Source organism: Pteropus medius, unplaced genomic scaffold, assembly GCF_902729225.1.
Source record: "Pteropus medius unplaced genomic scaffold, Ma_sr-lr_union100, whole genome shotgun sequence".
Taxonomy (NCBI): domain Eukaryota; kingdom Metazoa; phylum Chordata; class Mammalia; order Chiroptera; family Pteropodidae; genus Pteropus; species Pteropus medius.
This window is the reverse complement of record NW_024349800.1, coordinates 67,845,935-67,866,462: the sequence shown is the minus strand read 5'-3', so window position 1 is coordinate 67,866,462 and position 20,528 is coordinate 67,845,935. Positions and strand designations below refer to the sequence as shown.

At 49.0% G+C, this 20,528-nt stretch overlaps 1 protein-coding gene and 1 pseudogene across 1 annotated transcript; one reads left to right on the top strand and one right to left on the bottom strand.

Annotated features, from left to right (window-relative positions):
* Positions 1-1,554: 1,554 nt before the first annotated feature.
* Positions 1,555-20,189, top strand: SCN4B (sodium voltage-gated channel beta subunit 4). Its single transcript, XM_039888037.1, has 5 exons — positions 1,555-1,794; positions 9,985-10,157; positions 11,154-11,382; positions 12,529-12,658; positions 16,437-20,189. The coding sequence occupies exons 1-5, from the start codon at positions 1,734-1,736 to the stop codon at positions 16,528-16,530; spliced, it is 687 nt and encodes a 228-aa protein (XP_039743971.1). The 5' UTR covers positions 1,555-1,733; the 3' UTR covers positions 16,531-20,189.
* LOC120622553 (uncharacterized) lies at positions 11,615-11,732 on the bottom strand (annotated as a pseudogene).
* Positions 20,190-20,528: the final 339 nt, after the last annotated feature.

Sequence of the window (20,528 nt, the reverse complement as noted above, 5' to 3'; positions counted from 1 at the left end):
TTGCATGGTCAGCTCCTGAGAGGCTACCTGGAGTGTGGTCTAGAAGGGGAGATGCATGGTCCACCCTCCCTCCTGCCCCACGAACCCCCTTTCTAGTGGCCAGAAGAAGGCCAGAATGAGGCCTCTAACCTCAGGAGCCTAGGGCTGAGGCCCCTGCTGCCCAGATCTAAGGGTGGCATTGCTCTTAACCATCCCAGGAGGTAAATATCATTATTTTTATCATTTACAGATGAAGCTTCTGCAGAAGTTGCATAACTTGCTCAAGGTCATACCACAATAAATGCTGGAGCTGGTTTTTACTTCCCAGCACCTCATTCCAGAGCACTATACTGTCACAGCTATACTGAAGAAAGACAGAAAGCCTCTCTCCAGAAAAAAATTCAGGATTTCCCATATAACCTCAAGGGGTCCATGTTCTCTCTGAAGCCCACTGGGGACCTCAGGTTAAGAAAGTGGGTGGTAGTGGGGCTGTAGCAGGGGTCAGGCCATGAAGTGGGAGGATATGGAAAGAATGGAGGGTGGGGAAGGCAGGCAGGATTTGCGGTAGAGGGGGTGGGAACTTGGACGGTTGGCAGAGGGTACCGAGGAGGATATGACATTAGCTACCAAACCAACCCAAATAGCACTCTTCACTCTTAACTCAAGAATGTCTGAAAAAGGCTTGCTTGTTGGCAGTCTCATCTCAGCCCTCTGACCTGGCTGATCCCCAAGCCGGGACCCAAAGGGGAGGTGGAGGGAGTCTTCCCGGGTGCTGAAGGAGAAGGGAAACTCTTGGAGGATGATGAAAGGGCAGAGTCTGAGGGGGACATCCCAGGCGGGAAAATGAGAAGAAGAGGTGCCACGGTAGGGAAGCAGGCGCGAATCGGTTGCGTCTGGCCTGATGCCCTAACAAGGAGCAGCATGATTTCTGCAGAGACTATGAAGAAAAGAGAGAGGTTGGGGAGAGGTTGGGGAGCGGTTGGGGGGAAGTGTGTTACTGGAAGCTCTGTTTTCGGAGCCGGCCACACGCCGGTCCGCGGCGGCAGAGGGCAAGCCTGCGCACTCCCACCCGCTGTGGCAGTGCCAGCTGCGGACATTCAAGCGGTCCCTTCGCGATCCCGGGAGGGGAACCACTACCCTATCCGTGTTCCCCAAAGCACAACAACACAGCCTTCCACATCCGAAAAGCTCTACCTCTGTTCCGCCCCAAACTATCCTCCTATTTGGCAGCTCAGTGCATGGGACGATGAGGGCGGCTGCAGGCGGCTCTGCAGTGACAAGCCGCAGTAGCCGAGCCCCAGATGGAGAGGGAGTCGGGGGCCCGACCTGCTCCCCGGGCTTCCGGACCACGGGGCGGGCGCACCCTGCAAGGTACGCAGGGGCCGCCCTGGGCTCCGTGCCGGCCACCCCCATTCCTGCGGCTGGAGCGCTTCCAGGGCAGAGGCGCAGCGACGCTCGCCTCTGCCCTCGGCTCAGCCATCCTCCCGCTCCTCTTGCTTCTCCTCCTCCAGCTCCTCGTGCTCCTCCTTCTCCTCCTCGCGCCCTCAGCTGCCGCTCCTGCAGCCGGCTCCTCCTCTCCCTCCCTCCCTCTCTCGCTCTCTACCCGCTCTCTCCTCGCTAACTTTCCTGTGCCGGGGCAAGCGGCGCAGAGCTTCCCCTGCAGCTTGGGGCCCACTGCAGACCGCGGGCTACCAGCGCGGCTGTGCCTTGTATCCCATCTCTGCGCCCTGGCGTGCTCGGGAGAGAACGGAACCATGCCCGGGGATGGGGACCGAGGCGCAGCCCAGGCGAGATGGCTGGGCACTGGGCTTTTGGGTAAGGCAGTCCCAGCTTGGTCTCTTCTCCTGCCTCTCCCCCCGCGCCCCGCTACCCTCTCCCCAGAGGAAGGGGCACTTAGAAGAACAGTACTTGGGACGGGATGGGCTTTGGAGTGCGGCATGGAATGAGCACGGCTGCCATCGGCTTCTTGCCGGACGTCCGGCTTGGTGGGCTATGTTCCCTGAGGACCATGCGCGTCCCCCCAGCCCCATCGGCCCACCAGCCTCGCGATTAGTTCTTTGCTGTCTCTGGCGCCTTCAGCTCCAGGTTTTTTGGGGCTGCAGCGCGCGTCTCCAGAGTTCAGAGGTTTTGGTGTGTTGGGGGAAGGTGACTGTGCCTTGGGTGTAGGGAATGCCTGGTGGGTTGCACATGTGATTATTGGGACGGTGGTTTCTATCCCAGCCTAGAGCTGTTTGCAACTTGGATGCTTGTTACCCAGGCATCGGACATGCACCAGTGGGGGAGGGGGACACGCTCCTCTTGGACCTTTTCCTGTTTGGTTCCTCTGCCCCGCTACCTTCTCCAGTGCCCACTGCCTTCCCCGCAGCTCCACAGTAAGGCCTGGAAGGGCTTGGAGGGACTTGGAAGATGGATCAAGCCCCATTTTAGGAAGGATTTTGTCTCTCTTACAAAGGGATTCCTGTTTAACCTGCTTCTGGCTCTTCATTTGGGGATGAATATGAAAACTAAGAAGACACATCCAGAGGACACAGAAGGAACAGAGTATTAATATCTATGACTATGCACATGGTAGTTTTGAGTGTCAAACAAGAGATTAGAGAACGGTATTTATTAGTCCAGAATGTAATCTCATAAATCATAGATGGATTTCAGTGTCAACCAACTCTGTCTCTGGCACCTGCACCTCTTCCTGTTTATATTGGTCAGATTTGGCTTTTGGCAGTTACCCCCATTGGGTTAGGCACACGATGTAGACAATTATGCTGAAAAGAGGAAGACATCAACCTTTAAGGGCAGTTACTGATGTTTCTGCAAATGCAAACTATGCAAACCTGTCATGTTGGCACCTGGCGGTGGATGGGGGATAGCGTATTTCTTTCACTCAGGAGGCACTGATTTAGTTACAGCCCTAAAGCTAAATAGGAGACACTGGTGTTTTCTCTGATACTTTTGGCACAGCTGGTTTCATGGTGACCCTAGTGAAGTGGGCCTCTGAGAGACCCCAGGCTCTTCCTCATTGGGTGGGCACAGTGCCATTCCACACTAGCTCTCCCTCATCTCATCTCTGATTAGCCCAGGTTCCCACTGTGACCATGGCAGGGGTAAGGGTTACTGGGGAATTCAAACTCATACAATTATTTAACTAGCCCATTTATCAACACCACCTGCTGCCTGGTTGGATGGTGGATGCTAGTGCCTGGGCTGTTAGAATATTCATAAAACCAGCCTTATGTGGGAAACCACACTGTACACTGTGTGTGTGTGTGTGTGTGTGTGTGTGTGTGTGTGTGTGTGTGTGTCGGGGAATTGCAGGCAGAGTCTGGGTACTTTTCTCCAGGTGGAAGCTTCCACCACCTCTGAGGACTGTGCAGCTGGTAGACCAGGTAGGGGCAGGGCCCACTGCAGCAGGTTTGGATGAAACCCTGAGCTACGTTCTGGGAGCTCAGGAGAAAGCAGAGTGATTTGTAGGGGGGAGAGAAGCAGGCTCCAGAACTGGCCCCACCTGCTCTGACCCCTGCCCCTCTAGTCTGCAGAGGAAATGTGACCAGGGTCCTCCCTTGCCCAGACAGCCACTGCTGAGCCCTCACAGTGGCATTGCCCTGAGCTTGGGACACAGATGACATCCTTGCTGTAAGTCAAGTAGGGAGAAGTGGGGACAACTGGACAGCCAATTGGAGATACTCCCTGGCAGCATCGGAGCTGGCAGGAACTTTGGAAACCATAGCACAGAGCTACCCTGAGGATGAAGAAACCATGGTCCAGAGAGGGAAGGTGACTTGCCCAACCATGCATAGCCAATTGATAGTCAAGTGGGACAGGATTCAGGTCTCTGTCATACTAACTTGCCTCCCAGTTAACCAAAGTCTGGTGCGGAGAAGGTCAGCAGGGATTGTGCTGACGGGCTAAAGAATGAGAGAAGATCTGGGGCATGGGCATGGAGGAATAGAGGCTGGGGGTGGGGCAGAGCTATTGTTCTCAGAACTGTGGGGACTGGGAATGGAGGGGTAAGCTCCCAGGAGCCCTCTACCCCTCCAGTCCCTTTCTCCATATCAAACTGTCTTACAGACTGAGACTAAAGTGATTATGATAACCCGACAAGATACCCTTTTCTTAATTGAGAAGAAGTTTCCAAGGCTGTAGTATTGCAGTTGAGGTTTATGTGGGTGCCAGTCCCTTCCTAAGCATATAACTGGTAATATAGCTGTCCTGCCCACCCCTTCCTTGTTCCACGATTTGCTTAATTGCTGTGATCTGTGTTTAATTATCACTTGTGAGGGTGCTATGTTGCACAACCCTCTTTTCCTTGGTATGTACTTATTAAGGGCTTGCTTAATGAGAAGGCAATTAAAGAGGGGGTGCTCAATCCCACTCAGAAAAAAGAAAAGGAAAGGGTAAGTAAGGAGTTCATAGAGAAAAGGACAGGAAGGCAAGAAGTGGAGAAAGACCCCGGGTTTGAATCTAGAACCAGTGACTAATTCTTTTTCTGGAAATGCAGGCCTGTGGGGCATCCCAAAACCCTTATGACCGGCCACCTCTTGGTGGGATCAGCAAGACAGGTAGACCCTGGGCACAGATTCTCCCAATTTTCCCTGTTGCTGAGAGTCTAGAGATCTCTGCATAAGCCATGGGCTGGCCCTGCCAACACACCTTTTCTGTGGCCTGCCAGAGGAGGGATGGGCACACTGCTTGGACTTGTTTGCAGAGCTGGTTTTGTTGAGCATCCCATGCTGTCTCAGGGGCATGCTTCTATCCTGGCAAAGCTCCTGGGGGTGGGCAGGAAGCCGGCAGGTTGCCTAGGAAGAGGGAGCTGAAATCTTTCCTTTGTCTCTGGGCCCAGGGGCCTTGCTTGGCCCAGCCCTGTCTCCATTAGCCTCTAGGGCCTGTAACCCAAGAGGGTTCTCCTCCTGCTGGCCTCAGCCCACTTTCTGCCTCCTCGCTGTAACTTTGAGCCTATCTGACTCTTCCAGGGTCAGAGGGAATCAGCTTCCCTATTAAAGTCAGTCGAGCCTTTTGGAGCTAAACAGAGTAGGCACACCCTGTCCCTCTTTCCTCACTCATGCTGGGCGGTTGTGACTGATGCCTGGGTATAGGAAAACGTGGCAGACCATTTCATGTTTTGGCATTTGCCTTGGAATATATGATGGTAGCTCTTAGATTCCTGTTGGAAAGAATATTTGATAATAATATTTGCATGTACTGAATACGTTTTTGCTTTAATAAAAGTTGAGAGTACTGAGTAAATCTGCAGACAAAACTGTAGCACCTAGATGAGGGTGGGAGTGGGCTGAAGACTTCAGAGAATGGCAAATAAAATGGATGCTCTGAAAGTGGCCAAATGGTTAAGGCCTTTTAGTGAGCAAAGGCAAAGCTTCATGGTTCAGGATGGAATCCCACAGGCTCATGAAGACGATGTGTTCAACATTCCCACAATGCCAGAAACAAGACTCCGATCCCAAACACATGCACACCTTGGAATTTTAAAGAGTTATGTTTGGAAAAAGCAAAGAAAGTCCTTCTTTACTCAGAGAAATAACCAACCACATGGAAATAATTACCTCCAAGAGGTGGTAAAGGGTGGAAGTATAAAACAATGTGTGAATGGCCTGGAGACATCCTTGGCTCACACTGGTCATTAAGCTAGGGGTACTCTGGTTACATCCAGGCCTGCGCTGGAGGCCAGCCCTGTAGCCCTCCCTTCTTTCAATCACTATCCTCCTCTACCTGCAGAGTGCCTAGGTCAGAAGGATTGACTCACTGAAGCCCTTCTTGTGTTTTATAATCTCATGTTTTGACTTCATACCAAGGTGGGGAGGAAGGAAAGACAGCCATCTGTAGTTAGGGGATGTGCACACTGGATGTGGCATCTCTGACTTTTTCAAGGTCAGCAGGCAGAGTCTTCTCCTGGCTTGGTCATCTCACTGAAGCACTGCTCCAGGGGCTTCTAGTGGATCCACACCTTCCCATGCTCCCTCCTTTCCCTCCAGCACAGCCTCAGAAGTGAAGCAGCAGGAGACAGGCTCCCGGGCTTTCCCATGCACAGCCTCCCAGACATAGCAGGCAGGGCTTCCCCATCATTCTTAGGTCAGCTCCTGTGTGCCAGGAATTGTTCTAGAGCAGTGGCTTTCAAACTTGAGAGAGCATGAGGGTGTGCAGGGGAGAGGCCAAGCTTTCTCGCCCTCTCTGATGCCTTAACTTGGGCAAGGCTCTTGGAAGCATCTCTGCCTTTCCTTTGTCCCTTTCAGACTATGTGGGAATGGCAGTGCTTCACTCTGGGAGTTGGAGCTGAGCTTAGTAAAGTCATCCACAAAGGAACACACAAATCAGGTAGAAATGTGCACTGTCATTATTAGCCAGACCTTAAGGAAATAGTTTTCTCCTCTGTTCTAGACTCTTTTTTTTCCTGCTTCTATTTAAAGCAGTCAAAAATATTTCACTTTTGAAGTGTATCTTTGGTGCTCTTGGATATACCATTCTGGCTGGGGACAGGGTGGATATTTGGCTCTGACTTGAGTTCCCTTCATCTTCCCCAGGATCCCAGTTCCTAGGCAGGGGTGCCAGTCAGCACTGGAGGCTGGAACTGTGGCGCTCCTTAGAGCATGGGCTTGGGCCCTGAGGGAGGCCTGTAGTCATCAGAAAGCTGCCTTTTCCCGAGAGCTTCCCTGTCACAGCTCTGCATATATTCCTTGGTTTGAGGGGCAATGGAGAAGAGGATGAGAAGTAGGGCTGGGATCTCTGACCAGGTCATCTTGTAGGCTGAAGGATGGAATCTCGTGTCTGGCTCCTGTTCCTAGACCTTGGATGGGAGGGCATGGGGGTGGGGTGGGGCGGGACAGAGGTGAAAGGAAAACCAGGAATGCTAAAGAGACCTAGCCCTGACAGAACTGTTCTCTTGGAGAGTGATCTTCATAGAGTCTGAATACTGCTTATGCCACTCACTGGGTGTGTGGCCTTGAGCAAGTAATCTCTGAGTCTGTTTCTTCATTTTATATATTGGGTGTAAAAATAATAACTACCTCATAGGATTAGCATGAAGATTAAATGAGATAGTGTATTATAAAGTGCTTATCCTATCTTATAGTAAATACTCAGATTCACCATTTATTTTGAGGCCCTGGGCAAATTACTAGCCTCTCTGAACCTCAATTTTCGTCATCTGTAAAATGAGAAAAATTATACTTACCTTTTGTTGTTCTAATAAAAGTTGGGGTTAATATGGATAAATCCTCTAGCACAGAGGTTCTCAAAGTGTCATGCTGACCACAGCATTCCTGGGAACATTTGAGAAAGGCAAATTCTCAGGCTTCTCTCTAGAGCTCCTGAATCAGAAACTCCAGAGGTGGGGCCAAACTATCTGTAATTGCCCTTCTGGCGATTCTGATGCTCTCTCAAGTTTGAAAGCCACTGCTCTAGAACAATTCCTGGCACACAGGAGCTGACCTAAGAATGATGGATAATCGAAAAAAACCTCCTGAACACTAATTGGAACCTTGGTGGGCAAACCCTGCTATATTGAGATGTCAGGAAGTCTTTTCTTGCTTTGGTGCTTTGGGATGATAGAAATATCTCTTGTTGACTTTAGGCAAAACACTTAACCTCTGTATGTTCAGTTGTCTCATCTATAATATGGAGCTATTATAGTACATCACTCATAGTGTGGATGTGAGGATTAAATGCTCAATAAATACATACATCAGTTTCTCAAACTATGTCATTTCATTCAATGTCGTTTTGAAACAATGTTGATGAGCTGCCATAGGAATTTAATCCTTGTTTATATCAATTGGCCTATGGCAGAGTTGGTTTTGTTATACACCGTTTTGCTTAAAGTCACAGAACCTATCAACAATATGAAGTGAGGACTTACTGTATCAGCTATTTTCAACAGTGGTAGGGGTCATGATTGGGTTTCTGAACCATGGGATGTTATTTCTGAGGTTCCAAGTGAGAGCACTCCACTTTGCCTTCAGAAGCTAAGGGGACATGAAAAGCTGAGGGGAGCCCTGAGAGCAGAAGACAGGCTGCCAGCAATCTTTGAGGCATTGCTCAGGTGCACTATGCATCGTTATCTCATGTGAGCAAAACAAGAGGAAACTGGTTTATGATGCACCATGAAGGAACGAAGTTAGACAAAAGAGATCCTTCCTTGAAAGTGAGGATTGGGAGAAAGAGCAACGTTGGTGACCTTTAAAAGAAAGACTAACCCTGGCTGTCTTGGGAATGAGAACAGTTCTGGGAATTGCCTGCAGAGCTGGAAGTTGACTAGGGCTGAGAGGGGTTCTCAATCAGCCCAGCCTCTGAACCCAGTCCGCTGAGCCAAGTCTCCTCCCATTTGGGGCCTTGGTTGTCCTGTCTCTCAAATAAGACAGTGGGATTAATGGATCAGTCTGGGTCCTTTAGGTCTGACATTCGTGGGAATGCCAGACTGGAGGTCCAAGTAGTTGAGAAACGCTGCGGTCTAGAAAGAGCTGCCAGGGAAACTTTGGGGTAGGAGGTAATACAGCCAGGCGGCTGCTCTCAACTGCCGACAAGTCTCTAAGTCAGACCCCATTTCAGATTTTAACTACCCCTAGAAGTTGTAAAGCTTTGGGCAAGATGCTTTGCTCAATTTTTCCACCTGTAAAATGTGATTAGTAACACCCACCTTGTAGTTATGAAGTGAAAATGAAATGAGATCACCCACCTGCAGCACGTAGTAAGGATCTGGGTCCAGGAAATGTGTTATTCTCAGGGGTCACTGGGAACCTGAGTAGGGCCCCCTCTAAGTCCTCACCTGGGGTGACCCCAAGTACCATTTCATCTAGAGCAAGGAGAGGTGGCATCCAATTCAGACTCCCTCTTCCTCATGACCTTGGGGTAACAGTGGGACTTTCCCAAGGACTCTGCAGTACAGGAAGAGGGTCAGGTCTTCTTATAAGGACTCATGAGGTGGGTCCCAGAGGCCATGAGTAGAAACTCATGATTTCCACTTGCCCCAAAGACGGGAATCCTTTGACGTGTAGAAAGTGGATGTGGCCGGTGTGTGGGTAGGTGGCGGGGAAGGTGGGCACTTTGGGGACTTTTCCAAGATGGGGAGTCCGCGTGGGGCTGTGTGGTGCGGGGAAGGCCGGCTATTCCGGCCCAGGAGGGGACTGTGGGTCCAGTGCCCTCCTGGTGCCATCTCCCACTTGCTTGCATTCGAGTTGTCGGGAATTTGCCTCTCCAATGTGTCTTCCGCCCTCTTACTTTCTCTCCTTGATTGCTTTAGTCGTTCCGCCCTCGCTGCTGCTCAGTGCTGAGACCTGCCCCATTTCCATATCCCTCACCGCCTACTCCATTCTGGCCTGTTCCTTCTGTTCTGAGGGTCCCGTTCGGTGGCCAGAGGGTATTGGACTCAGATAGCCAAGCAAAGTCCATCCAAAGTATCCCTCTGCCTCTCCGCCCCTCGAGGTCCATAGGAGTCTCCAGGGCTCAGTGATGACAGCCGCGGGGCAGTGTTCCGGAACTGCGGCTGCAGTTTTCTCTTCTTCACCATATGGAATCCCACTCCGTGGGCACCCCGCCAATCCTTAAAATGTAACGAGGAGGCCAAACACTGTTCTAGGGGGAAATTCCCAAGGCAAATTAAAGGAGGCCGTCCTGCACTTGGGGTAGGGTAGGGGTGGCATTTTCATGAGCTGAACCCGCAGGGTAGAGGGTGCGGACTCGCGGCACCAGGACAAGAGTCTCGTTTTCTTGGGTTGGGGTGACCCCTGGTGGTCAGTTAGAGTGCCACAAGGGCTGCTAACTGGCTCAGAATTCAATCTCGCCTAAGCGAAGGAGAGAGAAATGGAGAAAATTATGGTGGGTGGCTCAGGTCGTGTCAATTGAAGTAAAGAGAACCATCTTTCCGAAGCTGACACTGAGGGTGACCTGAGACCTCTCTGTCTGGCCAAGCCACCCCGCCCTGCCTGAGACTCCCCTTCTAAAGCTCCAGCATGGAGGTTCTGGAGGGGTTTTTATTAAGGGAGGTGGTGGCCCCTCACACAGGTCTCTTCCTGCTCCCCGTGTCCCTGTCGCTGGAGGTGTCTGTGGGAAAGGCCACCACCATCTACGCCGTCAACGGCACGGAGATCCTGCTGCCCTGCACCTTCTCCAGCTGCTTTGGCTTCCGTGACCTTGGCTTCTGGTGGTCCTACAACGGTAGTGATACATTCAAGATTGTAAGTAGTGGGGAAAGGGACAGGACAGATTAGATCCTCCTTTCTTCCCTGTCACTTCACCCCTGTCTTCATCCTCGACTCTGGTCCCTTCCGGACTGACCCCACTGCGATGGTCCCCAGAACTCACCTTTTGTCATCCTTTCTCCCAGTATTCTTTGCAGAGCTTATCTAGAAAGATCTAAGTGAAATGGAGACTTAGATCATGTTGCCAGAATCTGGGGTCTGTTGGAATTCTTGGCTAGAGTCCTCTGGTGTGTAGAGATACCTGAAATTTGGATTGCATGTGTAAAAATTAATAATTTAATTTTAAAAACAGGAATGAGAAGGACCTTTGGAAGGCTTGGAGAGAGGGAATGAGAAAGGTCTAAATGGGAGAAGGGCTGTGAAACAAGACTTGGAAAGAAAGGAGAGGAAGCTGAGAAGAGAACTCGATCAGCAAGACCATACACAGGGCTGTGGTGAGGGTGGATCAATCAACAGGTGTTTATTGAGGAGTCATTCTGCAATCTAGCAGGGGACCTGAGACAAATATAAGGAAGCCACAAGTGACCAACTCTGGGTATAGTTAAAAGCTGAATTTAGAGGGTGCTGACAGATAGTGCTGTAGGATTGATCCAGGTCTTGATTGAGGGCCAGAATTCACATGGACAGGGTACATATGTCAGCAAAGTCTGTGGAGTGACAGCGGGAAACAAGTGTGGTATTTCCAGGATTCATTATAAAAGGCTTTTATGAAGAAAGCATTAAGAGCTGTGCTACATCCCTGGGATGTAGATCAGACTAACACCAAATTAGTCTGAAGCAGGCAAAATTCAGGTTAGACAGGCAGAACTATCAATACTGGAAGGAAAGGAAGAGGGAGAGAGTACCTCTGACCACAGGCTCTTCCTGGCTGGGACAAAACAGGCATTCAGGGAGTGAGATGAAGTGATGTCATGACCTCCAAGAACTCTGATTCTTTCTTGTCCACTTCCTCTTCCTCCCTCTATCTCCTAGCTCATAAATGCAACTGTGAAGAATGAGAAGTCTGACCCCAAGGTACATTTGAAAAATGATGACCGCATCACTCTGGAGGGCTCCACTAAGGAGAAGATGAACAACATTTCCATTCTGCTAAAAGATCTGGATTTCAGTGACACAGGCAAATACACCTGCCACGTGAAGAATCCCAAGGAGAAAGATCTTCAGCACCAGGCTACCATCTTCCTTCAAGTGGTTGATAAATGTATGCAGTGGGGGCTGAGACAAGGGCAGAGGAGTGGAAAGGACTAGGGATACCAACTCAGTGTTACAACGGAATGATAAAATGGACCATACTGGTGTTTTCTTTTTCTTTTCTCTTCTCTTCTCTTCTCTTTCTTCTCTTCTCTTTACTCTTCTTCTCTTCTTCTCATATAATATAATACTCTTCTCTTCTCTTCTTCTCTTCTCTTCTCTTCTCTTCTCTTCTTCTCTTCCACCTACAGCACCCGGTCTTCCTGGGTGGTCTCCCATTCAAGTATTAACTAGGCCCGACCCTGCTTAGCGTCCGAGATCAGACAGGATCGGGCGTGTTCAGGAGGCATGACTGTAGACTGTTTTCTTTCACTTTACACTTTCAAGAGTTACTGGCGTTATATCTGGGCAAGAGTGGTGGTGAGAGGTCAGATTCTGGAATTTTTTGAAGTTAGGGCCATTGGGATTCTCAAGTGGATTGGATATGGTGTTTGAGAAAAAGAGAGAAGTCAAGAATGACTCTAAGGATTTTGGTCAGAGAAACTAGAAGGATGGAGTTTTTTGAACAGAGATGGGAGAGATGGTGAGTGGAGCAGGTTTGCAAAGAAGTCAGTTCAGTTTTTAGATGAGGAAACAGAGGCTACAAAGGTTAAATGACCTGCTCAAGGTTGTCAGTTTGTTAGTCACAGCTGAAATCCTACAGTTAAAATCTAGACTATGTGACTCCAAAGTCTTCCTACCACATGAGAGATATCATAGGGACAGCCTTAATTTTTTCTGTACAGGGAAAGGAAACCTAGAAAGAGGCAATGATATTCTCATGTGGCAATCTGGGGGCCAAGTCATGACTCAAACCTGAGTACTATGGACCCTAAATCTGAATTATTTCAGAACTTGCATGTATGTCTGTGGGATGGTATGTGGGGGGAGGGGGAAGGGAAGAGAGGCCCCTTCATGTGCTGCCTTAGCCTGGTAGGTGCCATGTTCCAGCTTCTGCTTCCTGCTGTAAGGCCTGGAGAGGGCTGGGGGACTGGGGTAGACGTGTTTTAGATGCTGGGGTTCAAGGCTGTGTAGACCTTGGACTACCATGGTGCTTGGCTCCATGCGACTCCTGCTCTTTTTGTCTACCCCCTCCCTCCCTACTCTGGCCATGCAGTGGAAGAAGTGGACAACACAGTGACACTCATCATCCTGGCTGTCGTGGGCGGGGTTATTGGGCTCCTCATCTTCATCTTGCTGGTCAAGAAGCTCATCACCTTCATCCTCAAGAAAACTCAGGAGAAGAAGTGAGTTGACTCCATGGCATGCTCTCTCCTCCCACCAGCTCACCACTCACTCTCATCTCGTGGGTGTTCCCAGCATCCTTTTGTTTAACCATCATCTCCTCCCCCATCAGCCTTCCTCCTTCTATCCATCTCCTCATCTCATCCTGTTTTCCTAATCCTACCACTCTCTTTCCTATTCTTGCAACCCCCCTCCCCTCTACTAATCTCCTTCCCTCTTCTTCATTCTCCCAACAGGTATTTATTGAATATGTTGAATTCATTGAGTACATAAATGCAAACCACTCATTCTTCCTCATCCTACTATCTTCCTGCCCATACCATTAGCCTTTCTCTTTCTACTTGTACCACTCTAAACTAAAGTCCTACTAAAGGATTTAGGAAGTTTGTTGTTGTTGTTGTTGTTGTTGTTGTTGTTGTTGTTTTTAACCAGAGAAAGATCCTTTAGGGAGATGGGAGTCTTTTATTGTGAAATCCTGAAAATTCAAATGGAGTAGATAAAACAATTTTTAAAAGGCTGATGCAGCCTCATAGAAAACCATAGGATAAATTCACATATAAAAATAGATATGAGAAAGGGAAGGGAAGATGGGGAGACACAGAGGGTACAAGCCCCAGGCCCAAAATTGCCAGAACAGGTAGGCTTCAAAGCAGCAGGTGGGACTGTAACAAAGCCATAGCAGAGAAAATGTGTCGAAAGTTGTGTCTTTAGCAAGAAAGATGAAATGAGGCAGGCCTGCCATTAGACCTGAGAGGTGGTAATAATAGAGAGATGCATGAGAGAAAGGAGAATTGCTCTATTTCTGTTTGCTTCTTTCTGCTTTGTTGTAAAGAGGGAATTAGGCAGGAAAGGGCAGAAATTACACTGGTAAGAGGGCTGAAGGAAGAGAAGATGTAAAGGGTGTTTGAGGTGGGGAATGAGGAACCACTGGGCACCTTATCCCAGGCACTGAATGAGATTAACTCTTGGGTTGTCTCCCTGCATCATGGCCAGGAGCTGTGAGGGGTTAAGAGATCTTCTGAGGGGCCAGGGACATAGAGCAGGACCAAATTCTGTTTTTAATAACCAATATTACTATTGATGGTGAGCAAAATTGGAGAACAAAGTATTCAACATGTGGTTTAAAAGCACCTAGAAAACAAAACAGTGATTCTTGGGTGCCACCATGGGTTCATTGAAAACAAGGTAGGCTAAAGTTTTTTTCTTTTTTTGGCTAGGGCACTCGTGGATCAGGAGACTGCTACAGATAATAACAGTTCCTGTAATTCATCAACTACTTAACCATATGTCTTCTGACATTCGAATATAATATCCATAATTTTTATTTTACAATTGAGCAAAGCGAGGCTTAGAGTGGTTACGTGACTTGCCCAAGGTCACACAGCTAGTAAGTGATAGAGCTGGAATTTGAACCCTGGATTTTTTGGCTTCAAAACTTATACCATTGTCACCACACCCTACTGATTCATAGGATATATCTAGAATTCACACATTTATTCTTTCTATGGGTGCCTATTTTTGAGGTACTGTGCATAAGGCACTGTGCTAGGTGCTGTAGGAAATTCTGGAAGGAATGGCATTCTGCCCTTAAGTAAAGGATGTGTACACAAATAAATGTAATACAACGTAGAGAGGATCAGTGCCAAAAGAGGTGTGATAGAATGCTGCAGGGTTTCAGAAGATGGTGGAAGACCAGGGAAAGATTTTTGACCAAAGGGATGTTTGTCGTAGGCCTTGCAAGATAGATATAATTTGAGCCCTGGGGAGGGTGAAGAGAAGGGTGTTCCAGATGGGGGAACCACCGAAAGAGAGGGCAGAAAGTCTGGTAAGTGGGTATGTGTCTGGAGAACAAGACATTTTGTTTGTTGAGAGAGTAGGTGGGGGTGTCGTAGGGAGGAAGGGGAGAAAAGCCTGCAAAAGGGGTTGGGGACAGATACTTGGGGACGTGGGAGTCCAGGCTGAGATTGACTTTCCTTCTGACTACAGGGGAGCTGGCAAGGGCATGCAGGGCCTGGCACGATCAGAGGCCTTCAGAAGAAAGGGTCTGGCTATATATAGTGAGCAGAGGGACTTCCTCCCAACGACACCCCCACCCTCTCTCTCAACAAACAACATGCTTTGTTCTCCAGACACACACCCACTTCCCAGAGGGACTGGGTGGGGAGAGGCTGGAAGTGGGAGGCAGGCCCCAGGGAAGCCTGAGAAGGATCCTGAGAAGAAGTGATGAGGAAAGCCTGTATTAGCAGCAGAGATAGAATGTCCTCCTGAGAAGAAGTGAGGTGTTGGATAGTATTTCATCATCAATTCTGGGCTTTCACATATGGGTGTGGTTCTCTCTGCCTGGAATGTCTCCTTCCTCTTTTTCTGCTCATCTTTCTTGGTCTTGGCTTAGATGACATTTCCAAAGAGCTTTCCTGACCCCTAGAAAGAGCTTTCCTAAGTTGAGTTCTTCCTTGGTACAGCGCTCCCGAATCCTATTGTTTACCACGTTGTATCAACAGTCACTTATTTAATATCACATTCCCTGAAAAAACTAAGTTTTCAGAGAGCAAGCATCATGGAGAATTGTACACCCTACTAGTCTGACACAGTGCCTGGTACCCACTAGGTTCTTGGTAAAGAAATATGGATGGTTAAGTGAATAGGAATTGGCTGGGATGACTATATCTTAGGTATAGTCTATGTGCCAGGTATATATATACAGAGAGGTAGATGATAGACAGGTGGATAGGTCGACCCATCTAAATAGAGATCTTCAGTGGTATGCTACAGGACTCTACTTATTCACTGCTATTATTAAGACTTGAATTACACTAGGAATGATATATTTACCAAATTTCCAGGAACCTAGTGATTGTGTTGGAGAAAAAAATTGGGACCTAGAAGGATCTTGACAGGCTGAGTTATGGACTAAATCCCGTAAGACAAAATTGATGAGGACAAACTATCAAGTCCTTCCTGAAGGCCTCAAACCTGGCTACACAAACCCAGGGTGAGGCTAAGATGTAGTTTAGCAACAGCTGCCTTGAAAAGCCTTGGAAGTTTTCATGAGCAGAAAGCTGGGAGTGACATAAAAGTCAGATCTTCCCTGGAGAGCTGGGCACTGCTGTTGAGGTGGGATATATTTAAATTTATCATTCCATAGTGCAGAGCAGTCAGGGTGGTGATGCTCCTGGAGGCGGCATCTTCCCATCTAACTATCTCTCCTTCCTGCTGCCTTCTTCCCTGTTCCACCACTCCCTGCCCATGCCTGCTGTTCTTGATGTCAGAACCTCTGCCTACTGTGCTCCATCCATGCTCCTTCTACCTCTGGTCATGATGAGCTCAGGGAAGAAGGACCTGAGGGAGGAGCTTTTTGCCTTCAGCATACTGCCCACTGGCCCTTCTCCTGGGTTGGCACAGCCCGGGAATTACCCTGGTTTGGCTTCCCCTCAGCACTGACCCCTGGGAACGGTGCCTGGTTCCTTTGCCTCCTGCCATGTTGAGACAACTAGGTGATGATGGCTAGCTTTATTGCATTCTTTCTATGTGCCAGGCACTATTCTAAATGCTCATTGACTCTTCCCAGCAACCCCCCAAAGAAGGTGTCATTGTTACATCCATTATATAAGTGAGGAAACTGAGGCAGAGAGGTTAGGTGACTTGGCCTCTGGCTATCTTAGCTCTACAGAAGGCCAGGACAAGGGCTGGGTGCAGGGGCCATGGCTCCGCCTCCACATTTTATCTGTTACTCTTGCTTCTCTTCTCACCAGTGCCCTTCTCTCCTCTCTCTCTCTTCAGGAAGGAATGCCTTGTGAGTTCTTCTGGGAATGACAATACGGATAATGGATTGCCGGGCTCCAAGGCAGAAGAGAAACCACCAACAAAAGTGTGAGCCTCTGCTTGGGGCCAAGCAGCCACAGAGAACCTCACTTTCCAATGATGAAACTGATGCTTGAGCCGTGTCTGTGAACCCACGTGCCTGAGACATCTGCTGCTTGGCTCAAACTGTAGTCTTTCTGGGTGGGGAGAAACTGAGGTTCTGTCCAGCCTGCCTCACCCCTTCCCCAGCCAGGGCTCCTCAGAGATAAGGGCTGGTCAGGGGAGGAAGCTCCTGTGAAAGAAAAGGAGGGGCTCAGGCAGTGTGGAGGGCTGGTCCCCCACCATCTGGGTAGGTGGGTCTTCTTAAGTCTCCCCACCCTGTATAAACAATGTCTGGATTTTCCACCAGATTTCTCTTCAAGAGGGACTTGGAAGAATTAGTGAGGGCTGCCCCAGTAGCTGGATTGTGTGTTTAGAGAATTAACCCTTTTGATGGAAGGAGTAGCCTAGAGGACTCTGTACAGCATCTTGGGGTGAGAGGCTGCTGGAGGGGAGCCAACAGTGAGGGGCTTTGATGGATTCCTGAACTCCCTACCATGTCCCTTTCATGAGGAGGCACTTCCCTCCCTCACCCCCCACAGGGTACCTGCCTGCCTTGTGCCCACTTCCCTTGCTCCCCTCACCCCTTCTGCTCAGAATCTCTGAACCTATCCAACTAGAGCTGGCCGCCTTGGTCTTGTGGGGTCCTGGCCCACCTAGCCTGCTCCTCTGTTCTCTGAGTTCCTGAGGGGCTCATGAAGGGCCCCCTCAGGACTTGCTGGAGTATTGGGGCACTGCCTACACCTTCCCTAGCATTTCAGGGCTGTAGATATGGGAGAGCCAGTGTCCTGGGCCTCTTGGCCACCAGAATGCCCACCTCAGCCCTGCCAATGCTGGCCATCCCTTCTTGGCATGGCAGAACCATCGCTACTCTTGGGAATTCCCAAGCCTGGCTCTGCCCTGCTCTTTCTCTGAAGCCACAGGTGATGTCATCTTGCTTGAAGTGTTGCACCTTCAAATCCTCCCCTCCCATTGGCTTGCTCCTCTCATGCCCCTCTACTACACCTTCTCCCCTGACCCAAGGTTATTCATCTCCAACCCCAGGTCAAGGGCTTGCCTTCACCTCAGGGATCCTCTTCTTTTGGATGAGAGGGCTCTTGGGTTTTCTGGCTGCTTCCTATTTAGTTGTGCTACCACCTCCCCCATCCCAGGGCTGGAGAGGGGCAGGGAGGGAGCATCCATAGTTTTCCTTCTCTTTTCCGAGAACTGGTTTGCATACTCCTGTGTATGGGGCTAGGCTGTGCCTTAGCTCCCAGGTCCTAGCTCATACCCTCCCTCCCATCTCCAGCCCATACACAGCAGCCAACTCTGGTTTGGCACTGGTGAGGGAACGGCTCCCACCAAGGATCATGCAGGGGACCAGGGAGATGGAGTTGTGTCACCAGAGGCCCCTTGACCAGTAACTAAGTCTTGGAGACATCTGCCAAGTGCTCCCATGGGGGTCCCTGACAAGGGATACAATGATGTTGGAAGTAGGCCCTCCTGATGGAAGGCCCATTGTGTTGTCCCTGTGGGGTGGGAATGGGGAAGTGAGGGATGGCATGGAGTTGTGATAATGGAGGTTCTCCACCATCTGCTCCCATTCCATCATTCTCTTATAGGATTTCTGAGACACTGTTCTTTGCCCCCTTTTCCAGAATGTATAGGGACTGCCTTAGGATTCTCACTGTTAAAAAGCAGCAGCAAGCTTCCTCAAGGGTAGAGAGGGGAAGAGACTGAGGAACAGCAGCACCTGCAGGGTGCCATGGCTATGGCCTGTGGCCCCCACCCAACCTGATGTGCTCACAGGGTCCCACTCTGATCTGCCTCCATCTCTCTTGTTTTTCTCCACCCAGAACTCATCCTGGGCTTGGGTTCAGATTTTCTTGGCTTTGGGAACAGACAGATAAGTGCCACCAGCCATTTGGAAAAATTTTATAGCTGCCATCATGCAAAACTCCTTTTTCCTCCCTTCCCAGCTTCGACATTTGGTTAGGCATTGTCTTGGCCTCCTCTTATTGAGGAGAGGCATACATGAGAGGGGCCCAGGTATATAGAGTCAGGGGAGGAAGAACATCAATCTATCCACTCCTGGGTCTACTGTTGACTAATAGGCAGGTCATGCATCTTCTCTGGGCTCAGATTTCCCCATTTATAAAATGGGTGTAATAATACCTACCTCACAGGACTGTTGTGAGGCTTGGTGAGTTTTTGTTTAAAAAAAAATTGGATTTTTGGAAAGTGATCTAGGAAGCCAGGTTTTATAATTGGTAGAATGTTTCAAGTTTGTCCTATCCTCTTCTCTGAGTCCTATCCATGCCCCCACCTCCATCTCTCCCCCTTGGAATTATTTTAGTCTGTGTAATGTTATAAACCTTGGCTCTGATCCTTAAAGCTTCTTGTTCATGGATTTTGGTTGCTGGTTTTGAATAGAAGTGATTGGGGCTGTAGAGGACACTTCTGGTTGCCCCAATGCTTGTGGTTATCTACTGGCATTTTGTGAGTGAGGATTAAGTTTAACATTTTTAGTCCCCACATCAAAGAATTGTCCTGCCCCAATTGTATCCGTGAAGAAACACTGACATGGATTTGCAGTAGGACATATATGGGGAAAGCCATCTTCCTAAGCAGACCCTCAATGTATGGAGTCTCCAAGGCTGGTTAGGATGTTTCCAGTACTTGTGGGTCAGAGAGAGCCATTTACAAAGTGGATCTTGGGAGCCCTGGGTGCATGCAGCTGTGCTGACAATAAAGTCAGTGAGACCAAAGACAGAGTCTTTCTCACCTCCCCATCCTTGACCTCAAAATAGGGCCTCAGCATTTGAGGCCTTGGGTTTCTTTCCATGTAGCAATTAAGCAGAAGACAGTCAGAATGAACCTAGAGAGGTCTGGGAGAGGAGCCAGTGGAGTTCAGGCTTTTTACATCTGGCTTGCTGATTAGAACTAGAGGTGAAGAAGCATGCTTCTGAGATGGTGGCAGTTGAGGGTGTACACGTCTGGAGTGGGTGTGGAGTGTGCATGTGGAAATGCATGACTGTGGAGTGGGTGGGCTGTTCATAGAGAGGGGATGCATGGAGGTGTGTGTAAAGGCTGAGTGTGCCTGAGATGGAGAGACTGTACATTTCAGGAGTTCTCTTTCCTGGTATGTACTATATCTGTTGGGGCACTTAGAGGCTGAGAAAGGATGAGACAGAGTAGAAAACCAGCTATACTCCTGGACTCCATAACTCCATGACTCCATCTCACTGTCACAGAGAACTGCCATAAGAGGGCTGGGGGAAAGGGGTGAAGGAAGGGAGACTTCTTGGGAAAATCCTATAGCTTGCTTCACTTTGTTCCAGGTTGGACTTCCTACTCCCCCACCGCCCATCTGATATGCAGTGCTTTTGACTATCTTATGCATGGTTTATTCCTCTGGCTTGGATGACAACAATATCCATAGTCAATTTCCTATCAAAAAGATGCAGTAGGGGGCCTTGGGAGGCCTCAGGTTCAGGGTGTCCCCAGGAGGTGCAGCTTTGCACACTCTTAGCACTCACTGGTGTTCAAGCACAAAATGGATGTGATCAGACAGTCTTGCCTTTACAACATATTTTGCATTGTAGAATTTTATTTAGCTTTGCCTTGGATGAAATAAAAATTATGTTGAATAGACATGGTTTGTGGTCCTCGTTTTTGGCTGATTGGGAGTTCAGTTTTGTTACTTGCCAGTTGTAATTGGGGAGAGTTTCTTTACTTCTTTAAGCCTCAGTCACTTTGTGTCTAAAATGTTACTTGCCTGGGTGAGATGCACATGTAAAAGGTCTAAGAATGTCTGGCATATCCACAGGCATTCAAATAATTTAGTGATGATACCTTCTCTGGAGAGGTTGGAAGGTGGGAATTTAATACTGAAATAATTGCCAGGGCCCTCCCTGTACTGATAACATTAGTAATGATTCTAGTACCATATCCCCTTCTCTAGGACTCTAACCCCGGATTAACATTTGGACC

Coding starts and splice junctions, on each gene's coding strand:
- SCN4B (XM_039888037.1), top strand. CDS start 1,734: ATGCCCGGGGATGGGGACCGAGGCGCAGCCCAGGCGAGATGGCTGGGC. Junction 1,795..9,984: donor GCTGGGCACTGGGCTTTTGG/GTAAGGCAGTCC, acceptor CCCCTCACACAG/GTCTCTTCCTGCTCCCCGTG. Junction 10,158..11,153: donor GTAGTGATACATTCAAGATT/GTAAGTAGTGGG, acceptor TCTATCTCCTAG/CTCATAAATGCAACTGTGAA.